Source organism: Erinaceus europaeus, chromosome 20 (assembly GCF_950295315.1).
Source record: "Erinaceus europaeus chromosome 20, mEriEur2.1, whole genome shotgun sequence".
NCBI lineage: Eukaryota > Metazoa > Chordata > Mammalia > Eulipotyphla > Erinaceidae > Erinaceus > Erinaceus europaeus.
The window spans coordinates 46,463,560-46,481,360 of NC_080181.1; the positions used below are offsets into that span (position 1 = coordinate 46,463,560).

The 17,801-nt window shown below is 38.9% G+C and overlaps 2 protein-coding genes across 12 annotated transcripts in view; one reads left to right on the plus strand and one right to left on the minus strand.

The window, feature by feature from the left end:
• The window catches only part of ADAMTS17 (ADAM metallopeptidase with thrombospondin type 1 motif 17), a 332,233-nt gene that overhangs the window by 287,183 nt on the left and 27,249 nt on the right, over positions 1-17,801 (plus strand). The gene's annotated exons all lie outside the window — the stretch shown is intronic.
• Positions 1-17,801, minus strand: part of MEF2A (myocyte enhancer factor 2A) — a 104,309-nt gene that overhangs the window by 29,616 nt on the left and 56,892 nt on the right. For 7 of the 11 annotated variants that reach the window (XM_060179314.1, XM_060179315.1, XM_060179320.1 and 4 more), the window contains 2 exons: positions 15,617-15,797; positions 8,880-9,083 (listed from right to left, as the gene is read on the minus strand). In XM_060179314.1, the coding sequence (XP_060035297.1) occupies positions 8,880-9,083; positions 15,617-15,670 (258 nt within the window). In that variant the 5' untranslated portion in view covers positions 15,671-15,797. Of the gene's footprint in view, positions 1-8,879; positions 9,084-14,121; positions 14,267-15,616; positions 15,798-17,801 lie in introns of all 11 variants that reach the window. The other 4 variants (XM_060179318.1, XM_060179319.1, XM_060179317.1 and 1 more) reach the window with 3 other exon arrangements.

Sequence of the window (17,801 nt, forward strand, 5' to 3'; positions counted from 1 at the left end):
AACAACAAGGGCAACAAAAATGGAAAAAATTAGCCTCCAGGAGCACTGGATTTGGAGTGCAGGCACCGGTAACCCTGGGAGGAAAAAATAATTATACTAAGTCTCACAATGGAGATCCTATATCCTACCATATTAAGGTCACGAGTGAACAGAATCATGTATTAAAAAAAAAAAAAAAAACAATGGTATCTATAAAAAACAATTTTCTCTACATCCCAAAACCAAGTAGAAATATAATACAATTTACCTTCCATTTATTTAACATAAGATCATATATTCTGATGGCACATCCAATAAGGTGTGCACCTTACCATGAGTGAGGCCTGAGGTTCAAGTGCCAGCACACAGAAGCACCACAGCTCCTACCTCTCTTACTCCATGTTAAAATTTAAAAAGTGGACCCAGCACTACAAAAAAATATTAAGAATAATAATGGAAAAGCTGATCCTCCATGATTAAGCTGCTCTACTAGTGCATCTGGGAATAGAAAGTAGATCACGTGTGAAATGCCAACACAATACAGTCGTCATTAGGGTTCACTGGCCATTTTCCTTAGAGGTACTAGAGAAAAAGTAGGTATAGAATTAGAACCTTCAACAGAAAAGGAGAAAGTTCTAGTAACAGGAGCATCTTATCTGGATTTCAGAAAACTTAAGTCTAAGTCTATTTTTAAAAGGATGTGTGGAGGTCCATGACCAAAACAAGTATACAGTAAGAATTTTAAAACTGGCTAAGAAAGCTGAAGAGTTCATGCTGGTTAACAGAACAGTAGTCCCTAAAGATATGCAGTTATGTTCATTAAAATCCAGTTCCTCAACTAAAAGTGCTCAACCACAGCTAATGGCTACTGCACTGAGAATGCTACCTGACGGTGTTTCTTTGGGTGAGGCTGTACTGTGTGCTGATCTTAGGCCTAGAGCTGCCACTGTCACTGTGCCAACATGAAGGAGTCAGCATCAGGACAAGAGAGATGGCAGAAATCTGAAAACCACTTGAAAATTATACAATAATACCTAAATTGAAGAGCTTGCCAAACCTATCGCTGACTGAGTAAAGACTGTTGGGTCTTTACTTTTAGGTGGTACTGAACAAATACCCCGACTTTAATCCACAGTTCCAGTCAGGTATTGAAATCATTTACTATGGAGTGATCTTCATATACATTGATTCTCAAAACCCAGAAGCTTTTGACGTAATATAAATGTATAAAGATTATGTTTTTAACTTTTTTAATATTTATTTTTTGCTTTTTGTTGCCCTTGTTATTAACGTCGCTGTTATTGGATAGGACAAAGAGAGATGGGGAGAGAAAGATAGACACTTATAGACCTGCTTCACCATTTGTGAGGTGACCTCCCTGCAGGTGGGGAGCCAGGATCCTTGTGTTTTGTGCCACCTATGCTTAACCTGCTATGCTACCGCCCGACTCCCAAAATATTTTCTTTTTAATTAATTACTCACATAGGAGAATTCTACATGAACACTGATGGCATTAAAAAAAAAAAAAAAGCAAGCCATGCTTTAAAGTTTCTATGCAAATAGTAATTGTTGGGCTCTCAAGCACAAAGCACGGAGATAATGGCTGGTTCTCTCTTTCCTCCTATTCCTCTCATCAATAAATGAAAAAAATCTTTTTTAAACAAAGCACAACGGGAAAAGGTTTTCTCCTCTGAATTATCAGAGGTAAATTCCAGTATGAATTAAGCTTTTAAAAAGGACCAAGCATATATTTACCAAGTAATAAATTACTGCTTTTTCAAAAACAATGTTAAAAGTGTACAGTTAATGTTAAACACTGTCGGGCGTTTTCCTGTGGCTGGATTAAAATATGAGCTACGGGGAGTCGGGTTGAGTGCACGTGGCGCAAGCACCAGTGTAAAGATCCCGGTTCGAGCCCCCACCTGCAGGGTAGTTGCTTCACAGGTGGTGATCTGTCTTTCTCCCCTCTGTCCTTTCTAGCAACGATGGCATCAACAAGGGCAACAAAAGGGAAAATAAATATATATATATATATATATATATATATATATATATATATATATATATATGCTAAAAAAGATATTCTTTGAGTAAAGCAGCAACTTACATCAATATGTATATTCAAAGATATTCCAACACCTCATTTTGCTAAGAGAACAAGGGAAATATGGCTCATTACCTCTGTATACACAATGGTTAACACATGGCAGGAAAATTTCCAGATAAAAAGATGGAGGTCGGGTGGTATCACAGTGGGTTAAGCGCACATGGTGCAAAGCCCAAGGACCAGCCTAACAATCCCAGTTGGAGCCCCCGGCTCCCCACCTGCAGGGGGGTTGCTTTGCAGGCAGTGAATCGAGTCTGCAGGTGTCTTTCTCTCCCTCTCTGTCTTCCCCTCCTCTCTCCATTTCTCTCTGTCCTATCCAGCATCAAGGGCAACAAAAAGGGAAAAAATAGCCTCCAGGAGCAGTGGATTCGTAGTGCAGGCACAGCAATAACCCTGAAGGCAAAAAATAAAACAAAAACAAAAAAGATAAAAGAGATAATGTATTACATATTCAGTATTTTTTCTCTTCCTTTTTCTTCAACCCCTTTCATATAAATTTGAATGCAACTATAACACAATTCATATAGCAGGGGAACGTTAAAACAGTAAAACCGTGGCAGCTTTTATCTTAAGTTCTTTCCGTAACTACCCAAATGTCCAGGAGAAAAATTAAGGGTCATGGGCAGGTATGAGCATCTGGTACACTTATCAGGTGTTTGCTGTTTTTCCTAAATTTTAAAATAGCTGTGTAGGGGGCCAGGTTAGGTGTACATAGTACGAAGTGCAAGGACCCATGCAAGGATCCCGGTTTGTGGCCCCAGCTCTGCAGCTGCAGGGGGTCACCCCACAAGTGCTGAAGAAGGCTTGCAGGTGCCTATCTTTCTCTCCCCCTCTCAATTTCTCTCTGTCCTATCAAATAAAATGGAAAACATGGCCACCAAGAGCAGTGGATTCAGAGTGCTGGTACTGAGCCCCAGTGATAACCCTGGAGGAAAAAAGAAAGAAAGCAGCTGTGTGATGACTCATTTCTCCACTTCCTCTTGATGTATAGCACCTGTCCCTCTCCAGTAAAGAACTCAGAAATGTCACCACTAGATGAAGTCTTCTTTGATGGTTCTCCTAACCCTCTTTATCGTCTCCTTTTCTTACTGATCAGAAATTTGACCTAGTGTATCCAAAAACCTCCAGATGAAACAAGACACCTTATCTGACTGTAAGGGCTAAAACACTCAATTCCTGACAGAGAACAGGATACACAGGTATTTGTTAACGATTATAAGAAATACATTACAGAAGCAGGATCTTTATTACAAAATTCTGTAAATCACACTTCCCCCCATGAGCTTCTCCTGTTCATATATGAACACTGATCCAGTGGAGAGGAATCTGAACTCAAGAAAATCACTATCATGTACCAATGCAGTCTCTTAACAAAAATGAAAGCTAACAGTTGCAAGGCAATATTCAAATATACAACAAAATAAAAACGGTGAAGCTGCACGAGTCACGGTGGCTGCTACGAGAGGCGTCGGTGCAGAAGGTGGACAGAGGAAGAGGCCCGGGAGGAGTGTGAGCCTCACCCTGTGAATCACATCCTGCTGCTTCGGGCTGTTAAGAATAAAAAGCAGGGGCAGGGGGCTGGCGGTTGAGGGAAGCTTTGTCTTCAGAGTTCTCATTTTTTTTCCTTCCCCTGCAGCCCTGTACAACATGAGGCAAGCCTCTTAAACATTCCCTCTCTCTTCCATTCCTCATCTGGAACATGGGAAGAAAAGAACTGACTCAAAATGGCTCTGTGAGGATATTACAATCCTATCCGAAACCACACCCTCAATTCTACATGGTCTGTACTAATGATCTCAGGGAACAAAAGTTTTTTCTTTAGTTTTCAAGAAAAAAACTGGAGTCCATTTTTGCCACCTTCTGACCAGTCACCCCCAAACACTCAAAAGGTGTTTATAACAAGGAAGAACTGAACTGAAAGACAGCTCCTTAGAAATATATCCCTGGCGTGCAATTCATACCATTATCAGCATCCTGTTTTGAACTGCTCTCTGTCGAAGGCTTTAAAAGCGAAGCTCACTCACTGAAAATGACTACAGAGTATATTCCTGGTACAAAGTATATAAACAGGTGGATAAACTGCCCAAAGACTGCAAGTTACCTTGGAGATCCAGGCCCCCTGCAACCAGGCCAAGCTAGACTTACAAAATAATTTACACTTCTTCTCAAAAGCTTCTGACTCAGTAGGTCTGGAGAGGAGTCCAAAATCTTGTATTTCTAACTAAGTCATAGTAAATACTTGGTGAATATCATTCCTGGGACAAATAAATAGCTCACCTGGTACAACACGTACCATGGTATATGTGAGGCTGTGTTTGACCAGGTGGAAACACTAAGGACTACACCAGGAAGCTCCACGGACAACGTAGAGACACTGTGTTCTCTCTCCTCTCACACTATCAAAAAAAAATAATAAAATAAGAATAGGGTGGTCCGGGAGGTGGTGCCGTGAGTGGGTAAAGCACTGGGTTCCCAAGCATGAGGTCCCAAGCTCAATTCCTGGCAGCACATGTACCAGAGTGATGTCTGGTTGCTTCTCTCTCTTCTTTCTCATTAATAAATAAAATCTTTTTTTAAAAAAATTAAGAATAGGAACCAAGCAGTGAAGCAGGTCTGCAGATGTCTTATCTTTCTCCATCTCTACCCCTCCTCCTCGCTCAATTTCTGTCCTGTCAAAAAGGAAAAACTGGCCACCAGGACCAGTGGGTGCATGTGGCAGCACCAAGCTCCAGTGATAAGCCAGGTGGCAAAAAAATAAAAAGAAGTTGGATCAGGGCAGTTAACTGGCAGTGTAGTACACACACAAGGTTCTGGATTTATTTATAGCATTAAAAATGTATGCTATTCTTCAATTGCAGTCATACTGATTTTCTATTGATTACAGAGAAAAATGGGTTCATGTTTATTTACTACATGTTATGCATTATTTGTGTATGTATAAAATGCTATCGTGAACTGTTTCAGACTTCCTATGTTCAGTAGTAGGCAGGAGAAGCAAAAGAAGGGAGTAATATCAAAGACCCAGAATTTAATCCCACCTGCCACTAAAATGCTACGGGGCTCTGGACAAGTCACTAGACCCAAGTATCAATTTCTACTTTTTTTTAATTTTATTTTATTTTATTTATTCCCTTTTTGTTTTATTGTTGTAGCTATTATTGATGTCATTATTGTTGGATAGGACAGGGTGGGGAGAGAAAGATAGGGACCTGCAGACCTGCTTCACTGCCTGTAAAGGGACCTGCCTGCAGGTGGGGAGCCAGGGGCTCGAACCGGAATCCTGACGCCGGTCCTTGAGCTTAGCGCCACCTGCGCTTAACCCACTGCTTCTTCTTCTTCTTCTAGCGTTTGCCCTTCTTCCGTAGCCAGTCAACAGCATCAGGTTGAGCCTGATGTAAAGTTTCAAGACCTCCTTTGAATCTGGAGAGGTGGCAGTCGTTGACTATGTGGGTCATAGTCTGTCTGTAGCCGCAGGGGCTACAGCCCGACTCCCCAATTTCTACTTCTTAAAAAGCTCATCTTGGACATGAAGATCGAGTAAGATCATGATAGTATTATAGCATTCCTGTGGCAAAGGAAATGCCTCTTTAAGGGGAGTCATTTACACAGTATTAACAAGAGAAGTGAATGGCCATGGTCCCTTGTATTTACATTCTTAGATGATATGAACCACCCACAAAATAATGAATATTCTCCAATACCAAATTACTGCTATTTTTAAAATACCTGAGCTGGAATATTTAATATTCCTATCAAGTGTGTGGGGAAGGGGACAGATATATAAATAATCTCAGCCATTTATTGTACAGAAGCTGCCAAAATTCTCACTTGACATAGTTAAGTGTAATTCTTTATTTTGATGCAGAACCTACCTGTTGGGTCTAGGCTTCTAGTTAGTACAAATCCAATGTACAGACACATATAAATACTGACAGCTGCTTAGGATGACTTCTCTCAGTCCTAATGTTCTAAGGTGATAACTAGCACTTTAATCACATACAGCTAGCAAAACTTCTTGAATTTTAGGGGTTGTAATGTTAAAACTTTTTCTTTGCATATTTCAATCACATCACTATTTGTAGAAATAAAAGTACTCCTTATCTACTTTCACACCAATGCTTAGACAACATCATGAAAGATTCATGCCTTTGATGACATTCTTTCCATTGTTTCCTTGGGAAATAAAATAGCAAAACTAATTTTTTTAAAGACTATATTCCTGAAAAAGAGTACACAAACATTTTCAAATAAGGTGACATTGTAAGCTCAATAGTGACACTCTCCATTTCAGAAATACATATATATATATATATATATATATATATATATATATATATACACACACATACATACATACATATATATACACATATATTTAAGTCTTCTGTATAGTAGATTCTAATGACATCCTCCTAATTTATTCATGAGTTTCTTTTTTCACATATCTACTTTTCTCAAGGTAGGCAGTATATACATACCACAAGCCATCACAAACTGCACTTAAAATAGCTAAATGCAATTCAAAACATAGTGCTTAAACCGTTATATAGATGCCTATCTATATAAGGAAAAAAGTCACTCAGAAGACCCAGTGAACACCCCCCCAAAAAAAAAGAATAGAAAAAATTTAAGACCCTACCAACTATAGTTAACATATTTTTAAAAGTATAGGACAACAAAAGGGGGGGGGAGCCTCCAGGAGCAGTGGATTCGTAGTGCAGGCACCAAGCCCCAGCGATGACCCCGGACGCAAAACAGAAAAACAAACAAAAACCCACATATTTAAAAAGTGATTACAATTTTAAGAAGTTATATTTGAAACATGGGTGATATGGTACAAAGAACAAACACAGAACCCTATTCTGTAACCAGGCATCCAATATCCCTAGATAAATAAAACTGAAAGGCAGACAGATGTGAGCACCACATCTTCCTCTCTGCTTCTAATCAGACTACTAAAATGGCCACTGTGTTTTCTATATGTATTCTGAGTGCCCAGAAAACACACAGGTTGTAGCTCCACTAGCACTGTGCACATGCCTCCTTATGCTGCAGACCATGTAAGTGAGGAGGGCGGCACAGAGGCTGTTGACAACACACGCTCAAAGGGCTTGTGCGATGAGCACAGTACAAAAACAAGCCTACAGAAGGTTGAAATTCGATAGTCAAGATTCTGTCAAACAATGTTTCAGCAAGACGAGGGCAAAGTAAAAATCTGATGATTCTAAAGTCTAACAGCTAACAGGCGAATTCAGATGAGAGATCTTATGAACATTATTCACAAGTCTGCAGAGTTAAGATTCATTACTGGTCACACTGCGTAAAGAAACACCCAAAAGTAGATCACTTATAGTTATTTATGCCTACTAATTACTAATGTACTCAGCCATCAGAGATGGGACAAGAGTCTGTAACGCCAACTCCTTACAAGTATATAGACAGATTTAAAACAACGGTTGGCAAAAGTGCATGTCAGTGTTTTACAAAATAGGAATAACAACAACAGTAATTATAAATGAAAATTTGGGTTGGGGAGGCTGGTTGGAGGTGAGGCAGAGACAAATTATAACTAGGCTATACATTTACTTCATCTAACTGCCAAAAAAGAACAAAACTTTTTAATACATGTAGCAGATTTTTTTATAATAAATTAGTTACTGTCCAAAAAAAGAATGCAAACTTCTAAGGCAGGGAAATATAAGGAAAATGTAAATGTAGTCTCAAGTTTACAGCAATCTTTAGAAATAAATATATTACTGAGTCTATGAAAAAGTACCTTAATCAGGGAAGCAATTACAGAAGCCAGACCTCCCACCTTCTGCAACCCACAATGACCCTGGGTCCATGCTCCCAGAGGGATAGAGAATGGGATATGGAGATTGGGTGGTGGGAATTGTGTGGAGTTGTTCCCCCCCCCATCCTATGATTTTGTTAATGTCTCCTTTCTTAAATACATTTAAAAAGTACCTTAATCTCAACTATTTGAATAAAATCAAAACAGATTTCACTACCTTTATGTTAGTTCCTCACTAGTTTCAGTACTTTCACCAAAGAAATCCCTAATCCACTGAAATAATTTCTAGTATTAAAAAGCTTGACCAAAGTATCTTTTTAAGCAATTAAATATTCATTTTTAATTAATGTAGAGAGAAAAGTTTCTAAATATAAGCAGAGAAAAGTAAACATGAGACTAACTTAAAGCTTATCAGGGAGATACACTAAAGTGTCTTTACAAATATAGCAGTAAAAGTAAACATTAATTCTCCTCTTGGAAGGTTTTGTTTTTAAACATTATTTCTAAAATAAATGAAAATCACTTTAAAATTTCCCTTTATCTTAGTGATAGCAAAGTAATGATATTGAAATATAGCACATTTAAAAAAGGGGTGGGAAGAGGACCTCTGCTCTCCCACAAAAAACTGTACAATATTTCATCAAAACAGACATATTATTTACATTATCCCTTTTTGTTTCATTAGTGTCTAAAGTTGTAAGTAGCCACCAGTGTATGAAAAAGGTTAAGATATGTTAAAACTTCTCACCATATAGTTTTGTTTGTTTTAAAACATGTGAGCTAACATGTGGCATGTATGGTACAATACCCTAGTTTACTTTGAATAAAAAGCTTATGTTTGTAACATTAAGCACGTCGTTGTATAGCAATAATTAGATCCTTCTAAGAAATTATTCATATCTAATCACTGACATATTCTGAATATAAAAAGCAATCCAACAGTGACTGGACAAATTTAGCTAATGTCTACAATTCAGAAATAACTGATATATGTGTTACCTCAACGATATCCGAGTTGGTTCTGCTTTCGTGAGGCTCATTATATTCTGTGTACTTGAGAAGAACTTTGTCCATATCAGTGCTGGCATACTGAAACAGTTTATTAGAGCTGTTGAAAATGATGAGTGCTATTTCACAGTCACAGAGCACACTAAGTTCATAGGCTTTCTTCATTAATCCAAACTTTCTCTTTGTAAAAGTGACCTAGGCAACCAAAGAAAAGAAATGTGTTCAGACTGAAAGCACAGGCAGTATTTTAATGTAGGTTACCTACAGATGAGTTCTCTTTTAGTAGTGAGCCAGGTTTCAGAACTGGAAATGGTTCACTCCTAGCTGCACACTCCACAGGAGCTTCTCACACTCCTCTGGCTGCCAAGAATCCAGTCTCCATATATCTACATACCTAGATCTTAAATATCCCAGGGCTTTGACAGCAATTTCCTGCAGAAGTATTCTTTATCCTTGGCTGCCACTCTATTGACATTGGGAAAGAACCAAAAAAAGTAACTATTGACCAATGGCCTGTTATCGTCTATCTGAAACTGTTACTACCAGAACCACAAGCCCCATCCCCAAGCTTTAGCACTCATTCTTTTAACCCCTAAACAACTAGTACAATCAACAGTTTAACTCATACTTCTTTCTCCTTCCCACATCCTCAAATTCTTCTTTGACTACTCCTATACATGAAACCTGTCTGAATTCTTCTCAAATAGGGTTCAATTCTTTGTAAACATTACAACTCCTATACTCAGGTGACCCAGTGGATATGGCATTGGACTCATGAGGTCCTGAGTTCAATCCTAGCATCACATGTGCCAGTTCTCAGTTTCTGGTTCTCTCCTTCTCCATGCATGGGCTCTCTTCCCTCCCCCTTTTCTCTCTCCCCCTCTCTTCCACAAGCACCACAAATTAAAAAATAAATCTTTTATAAAAAATTTACACAGAGGCCAAGGGAGTGGCTCCTTTTTGCTTCTTAACTCTTACTGTGACACCAACCTGATTTCCCTGGGCAGACGACCTCACCAATGGTGTCCTGTAACCCCACTTCTCTAGAGCCCTGCGCTATTAGGGAAAGACAGGCTGGGGGTATGGATTGACCTAGCAACGTCCATGTCCAGCAGAGAAGCAACTGCAGAAGCCAGACCTCTACCTTCTGCACATACCCCATAAAGATCTTTGGTCCATATTCCTACAGGGATAAAGAACAGGAAAGCCGGGGGTCGGGCGGTGGCGCAGTGGGTTAAGCGCATGTGGCGCAAAGCGCAAGGACCGGCGTAAGGATCCCGGTTCGAGCCCCCGGCTCCCCACCTGCAGGGGAGTCGCTTCACAGGCGGTGAAGCAGGTCTGCAGGTGTCTATCTTTCTCTCCCCCTCTGTCTTCCCCTCCTCTCTCCATTTCTCTCTGTCCTATCCAACAACGAATAGCGTCAACAAGGGCAATAATAACCACAACGAGGCTACAACAACAAGAGCAACAAAAGGGGGGAAAATGGCCTCCAGGAGCGGTGGATTCATGGTGCAGGCACCGAGCCCAGCAATAACCCTGGAGGGAAGGAAAAAAAAAAACAGGAAAGCCTCCAATGGAGGGATGGGATATGGCACCCTGGTGGCAGGAGTTGTGCCCCTTTTACCCTACAATCTTGTCAATCATTACTAAATCAATAAAAAAGTGTAAATAACATGTGCTATAAACATGATCACAGCAGTATTCATAGAAAAATGATGTGTTTCAAATTTACTGTTGACATTAAAAAGCAAGTTTCAACAGGAAAAAAAAGTTATTTTCCTTGCTAACACTTCAAAATCCCCAGATATTTTAAAGTTCATACTATGAAATTACAGCATAGAATAAATCCCCAAGCTACCCTGGTTACTCTCCTTCACATAATGATAACCATCAACACTACTTCTCTTTCTAGCCCGTATCTCTGATGACTTCAAGAACTGTGTGAAAAATCAGTGAGAATACCATGGTCTCTCAGTTCCTTTATCTTCCATCCTCCAAACTATCACCCTTCACCACGTCAGTAACCCATTATAATGCCTACTACACACAGTGCAAATCAGTTTCATGCATTCCATTTCGAGTGTCTCCAATCGAGCTCTACATTGGATTATTTCCCCAGCAACTCTTTAGCCTTTATCACATCCTCCAACCCACTCATCACTTTATTACTGTCTATTTTCATATTTTTCTTGCCTCTTTAGACTCTGTGGTCCACTAGTATTTCCTCTCCTTTGCAAATACACATAACTCCTTTGCACTCCTCTCACTAGTATACCTGCCCGGCATAGCCCAATCAAGTACTAACCCCTATATACACATCCCCGACTCTCCCTGGGTATACAGGAGTAGCTGACACTTCCTGGGGACACGAGAGTGCACACTGACACACATAACGTCCCTGGTGTTCCTCCACTGATACCATAAATCTCAATCGGCATTCAGTATTGCCTGAAAGTTGTAATTTGGCTTATCTGCAGTCCATTCTTCAAAGTCCGCTATTTTTCAGCCTTACCCACCCCCCACCCTCAGTCTACACTCCTTTGACAGCCTGTCTCAAAAGCCAATGAGAAAACAGAAGCAGGTGTGTAGCACCATCAGATCCAATCAGTGTATCTCAATCTGCTCTGCTGTTAGGCTTGACATTGTCAGTGCTGTTCCTTTCCAAAGGTTTCACCCCTTCCCCACTATAGTTTCCACAGTATATAAGCATGCTCTGCCCTGGCCTTTGACTAACATACCTGTCTCAGGTTATCAGCCCTTTCCATACTCTACCTCGAGTAAAAATATCTAAAATAAACATCTTCAGTTGCCTCCAGTTTCTTACTACCTAGTTTCTTCCCAATCTCTACTGTCAGGTTTCCATTCCTATACCCCACATTTCACTAAAACTTGAAGATCTAATCACTGATCTTCAATTTATAGTCCAAGCTAACAGCCACTTTTTGTTTCTTGGTTTACTATATAACGCAACAGCACTGATCGTACAGAGCTAACCATAGTCTCATTCTTCAAACATGATCTTGTCCAGGTGTTTATAGACACAACAGTGTCTTGATTTTCCATCTACTTCAAAGACTGCTCCCTCTCACATTTTAGTGCTCTATCTTCTTCCTCTCTTCAACCTCTACATACTCAAGTGCCAGTGAGCTCTTATAGCCAGATTCAAATAAGAATGGAGCCACTGCACTGCCCAACTTCAAATTATGTAAGAGGGCTATAGTCATCAAAGCTGCATGGTATTGGAGAAAGGAGAATCTTTTCAGTAAGTAGTGGTGGGAAAATTCAGTAGTCACACGCTAATGAATGAAACAGAATCATTATATCTCACCATATACAAAAGGAACTTAAAATAGATCAAAAACTGGATGTTAGATGGAAGCCACAAAAAAACAAGAAAACAGAAGGCCCCTCAAAACAAACAATTACCAAAATAAAAAGATATCCTACTGACTGGGATAGTAAGATACAGCATACATCAAAGGGCTAATCACTAAACTACATCATAAAAAGAAAAATACCAAACAGAAGATCTGGACATTTCACCAAAGATACATGGTCAACAGGCACATGGAAAAACAAAAGAAAAACTCAATGTTCTTTATTATTAGAGAGATATAAATCAAGACACCAGTGAAATACCACCTTTGAGAGAGAGAGAGAGAGAGAGAGAGAGAGAGGGAAAGAGAATGTGACACATCAAAAAAAATAGCAAGTGCTAGGGAAGATGTGATTTTAAAACAGAAACTTTTTTACATTGCTTGTGAGACTGTAGATTAGTCCAGCTCCCATGGACAACATATAAATTCTTCAAAATAGTCAAAACAGACCTATCATATGAGTTCAACAATTTCTCTCCTAGGTATTTATCTAAAGAACACAAACAGGCTTAGCTAAAAGGCTTGTGCACACCTAAATGCATCGCAGCGGTGTTTATAATAACCAGGGTTCTTTGTAAACAACTCAAGTGTCCAGTGACAGGTGAGTAGTTAGAAAGATGCAGTTTGTACACACTATGGAAGTACTCAGCACTAAGGAAAGATGAGATCTTGTTTTTTTGCTACAATTTGGATAGAACTAAAGTGGATCGTGGTAAGTGAAGTGAACCAGGAGGGGGAAAACCTGGTGACCTCACTCAGAAGGGAAATTTAAGAAACAAAATAAGACAGGGTGAGACATTACTAAGCCCACAGTCCATTTCGGCAGACCTAAGAACCCTAAAGGAGGGAGTGTTGGGGGGGGAGGGGGGAGGTGTTAATGTCCTAAAGGGAAGGAGATGGTACTTCAGTGGTGGGTGAAGTATGGTGACACATTTTGGGGAAATGAAAATTGTACCCGTGTAACAAAAGTGTCATAAGACATTTAGTCAATAAAAATGATTTTTTTAAGGAAACTGGAAACAGAAAAAGCAAATTAAATACAAAGCACAGGAAAAATTAAGATTCAGAATCCACAAAATTAAACACAGAAAATCAACAATGGAAAAAAAATAATAAATGAAACCAAAAACTAAATTATTAGGGGGATTAATAAAAATTAATGAGTCTCTAGTGAAGCCTGGGGTTGGGGGGCTGACTCTGAGGCTAGGTGGTGACACACTTGGTATGTTACAAGGTGCAAAGATCTAGGTTCAAGGAAGGGTCCAGACCCCACCTACAGGGGTGAACTTCATGAGTGGTGAAGCAGTACTGCAGGTATCTGTCTCTCTTCTTCTCCCCTCTCGATTACTGGCTGTCCAATAAATAAAGATTATATATATACAGGGACCAGGTGGTGGCATGCCTGGTTAAATGTGCACATTAACACACATAAGGATCTGGGTTCAAGTCTCTGGTCCCCATCTGCAAGGGGGGAGTTTCACAAGCAGTGAAGCATGTACTGTATTTGTCCTTTTTTCTCTCTCCCTATCTATCTCCTCTCAATTTCTCTTTGTCCTACCAAATAAAAAAATCAAAAACAAAAACAAAAAAACAGTCAAAAGGAGTCGTGGGTTCACCATGCAGGCACTGAGCCCCAGCAGTAACCCTGGTGGTAATAATTATTTTTTTTTAAAAAGAAGCAGCAGCAAGCCTACACAGATTATTTATGATACTAATTTAATCAACAGCTAATTTAACTTTCCAAAATAGAAAGCACTAGGCACAGATAAAGTCACTGGAGAATTCTACCAAACACCAAGGAAATTACAACAATACAATAACCTTTTCCACAAGACAAAAGCAAAGGGAGCACTTACAGATTCATTGCATGACACCAAGGCAACCTAGTACCAGAACTAGACAGATACGCATATGCACATGCTTGGCTTTGGTTCTACGTCTATATTGCACGTTCTCATGAAGCAGGCCCCTGTGCCACCTCTACTGTCACAATTTTCAGATCTGTGAAGGGAAAGTTATTTTCAATCTTGCTTAGAATGTATTCCTTTGGAATGATAGAGTGGGTATTTTATGCCCTCCCTATTTTATCACTCTCATAATGAGTCATATGTATGAGCCTTACACTTTAGCTAAGGAATCTTACTGAGTTGAAATAAAGGGCAAACTTCAGTACTGCTGTCAGAAACCCAAATCAGACCCACTAACTTCTCTACCAGATGCTCAGTCGAGTTTTGTCTCCAATTAGATTCACACTGCCAGGTGCACTACACTTCTTTGCAGAACAGATCTTCAGTTCTATTCTGTTCCCTTTAGTAAGTATCTAGAAATCAGCTGTTCTTAAAGTTCTCCTCATATCCAACTTCTCTCTTTCTCCTGAACACATGCTCTAAACAATAGTTCAATTACAATGTATTGTAACATTTTTTTCTTCTTTCCTCTAAACCAAAGAGTTGGCAAAGTTTCTCTTAAGGGGACAGAGAAAACATTTTATTAGGTCTTTGGGTCAATTCAATACCTGCACCTGTGATATGAGCACAGTCATAAGCTATATGTAAACTAGTGAATATGGTGGCATAACAAAAAAAAAAGCTTAATTTTAAAATCAGGCAAACAGTCCATAGACCAGTTTACCAGTGCCTGCTCTAAATTCTTCCAACTCCTGGTCTTCAGCTATCAGTATCATTATAAGTGTCCTCAATGTATGAGGGTTTGCTGACAGTAATACTGAAAATTGTGCCCAATATATCTTTATCAATTAAAGCTGCAACATGTACTGAAATGTTTTATAAAACAGCCATGATACTGTATTGTTATGTGGAAAACTGGAAAATGTTATGCAAGTACAAATTATTGTATTTACTGTCAACTGTAAAACATTAATCCAACATTAAAGAAATCTAAATAAAACAAATAAAAGTCATGATAATAAGAGCTGCAATAGTAGTCTATTTGTTAACTAGCCATTCAGCAATAATTGTAGTTAACTTTGGAATTATCTAACTGTAAAAAAAGGTAATAAATGAAAATAATGTGAAGAAAACATTTAATCAAATGTATAGCAGATTAAATGTGCTATGATAAATCTATAAATCTATCAGAGAATGACTGGTTTTACTTCTTTTTGTCAGAAAGTTGTCTTTTTATCCCTTTACTTATTTCGCTAAGCATAACCATCTCTAGTTTCTATAACTGACATGTCTTTTGTAGTATGCAAAGCAGAAAGTGTGACTGCTAAATTTCTCCAGTCAGAAATATGCAGTCTTGAAATTAAGGGAAATTTTAGTCACTGCAGCGTACATGCCTTTCAATACACATATTCCCATCAAGAAGAGGTACTGAGTGTTTGCTTACCTGCCGATTCCTTTCATCCATTATGCGTGTGATTTGTATTTTCTTCCGCCCCATTTTTGATCACCTTTCCTTTCTTGGTTTCCAAATATTTAACTCCAATATTAGTGCTCTTCAATATCCTAATGCATTACACAGCTTCTATCACTCACACTTCTAGTCCAAGAACTACAGCTGAAATTTTCTATTAGAGATTAAAAAAAAAAAAAATCAATCAGAATAAATTCCACCACTTTTCAAATCATGAAAATATTATACAAATTTCAAACCTGTTTCAATGCTACATAGGCAATGTTATTAAATTTTCTGGTTATATTAATAGCAAGTAAGTTGAATCCTTATTAATATAACCCCTAAAAGACACCATGAGTAGTAGTAGTTATTAATGCCTTTACTTCTGACAATTATAAGCTTTGTGCTTTTCTCAATGAATATTAAAAAAAAAAAAAGGCAACAGTAAGAGTCTATGCACATGCACACTGAGTTTTTCAACATGTCAGATAACTTCAGTATCTGACAAGTCTTAACTAGTGGGTTGTCAGAAAAGTCATGCCACATTTTTTTTTTTTGCACATAAAAAATACAGCATGACTTTTCCGAAAACTTAATAATACAATCCTAATAGTAATCTCCTTTCTTTCCCCTCTCAATGTGATACTTGAGGTCTCTCCCAGAACCTATCAGAGCAGCTTTACCAACCAATTTTTTTGTTTGTTTTTATGAGAAAGAGAGAGCAAAGGGAAAGAAAGAGGGAGAAACCTCACAGCATCACTCTACCATTTATGTAGACTTTCCAAGTGGTGCTGGGGAGTCAAACATAGGGACTCAGACATGAAAGACATCTGCACTAACTACTACCTGCATTGCCATCTTCCTGGTCCCAAATGCACTTTTCTGATTTCTCTTCCCATTTTAGAAATAGGGATACTATCTACAAATTTAATGCTATCCCCATGATCACAACCACATTTTTTAGGAGAATAGAACAAATACTACAAATGTTTATCTGGAACCAGAAAAGACCTAGAATTGCCAAAACAATCTTGAGAAGAAAGAACAGAACTGGAGGCATCACACTCCCAGATCTCAAATTGTATTACAGGGCTGTTATCATCAAAACTGCTTGGTACTAGAACATGAATAGACATACTGGCCAGTGGAATAGAAGGGAAAGCCCAGAAGTAAGCCCCCACACCTATGGACATCTAATCTTTGACAGAGGTGCCCAGATTATTAAATGGGGAATGCAGTGTCTTCAACAAATGGTGTTGGGAAAAAATGGGTTGAAACATGCAGAAGAATGCAATTGAACCACTATATTTCACCAAATACAAAAGTAAATTCCAAGTGGATCAAGGACTTGAATGTTAGACCAGAAACTATCATACTTAGAGGAGAATATTGGCAGAACTCTTTTCAGCATAAACTTTAGACATCTTCAATGAAACGAATCCAATTACAAAGAAGATTAAGGCAAGCATAAGCCTATGGGACTACATCAAATTTAAAAGCTTCTGCACAGCAAAAGAAACCATTACCGAAACCAAGAGAACCCTCACAGAATGGGAGAAGATCTTTACATGCCATATATCAGACAAGAGTTTAATAACCAAAATATACAAAGAACTTGTCAAACTCAACAACAAGAAAACAAATAACCCCATCCAAAAATGGGGAGAGGACATGGACAGAATAGTCACCACTGAAGAGATCCAAAAGGCTGAGAAACACATGAAAAAAATGCTCCAAGTCTGATTGTCAGAGAAATGCAAATCAAAACAACAATGAGATACCACTTCACTCCTGTGAGAATGTCATACATCAGAAAATGTAGCAGCAACAAATGCTGAAGAAGTTGTGGGGTCAAGTTCCCTTCTGCACTGCTGGTGGGAATGTAAACTGGTCCAACCTCTGTGGAGAACAGTCTGGAGAACTCTCACAAGGCTAGAAATGGACCTACCCTATTATCCTGTAATTCCCCTCCTGGGGATATATCCTAAGGAACCCAACACACCCATCCAAAAAGATCTGTGTACACACATGTTCTTAGCAGCACAATTTGTAATAGCCAAAACCTGGAAGCAACCCAGGTGTCCAACAACAGATGAGTGGCTGAGCAAGTTGTGGTGTATACATACACAATGGAATACTACTCAGCTATAAAAGACGGTGACTTCACCGTTTTCAG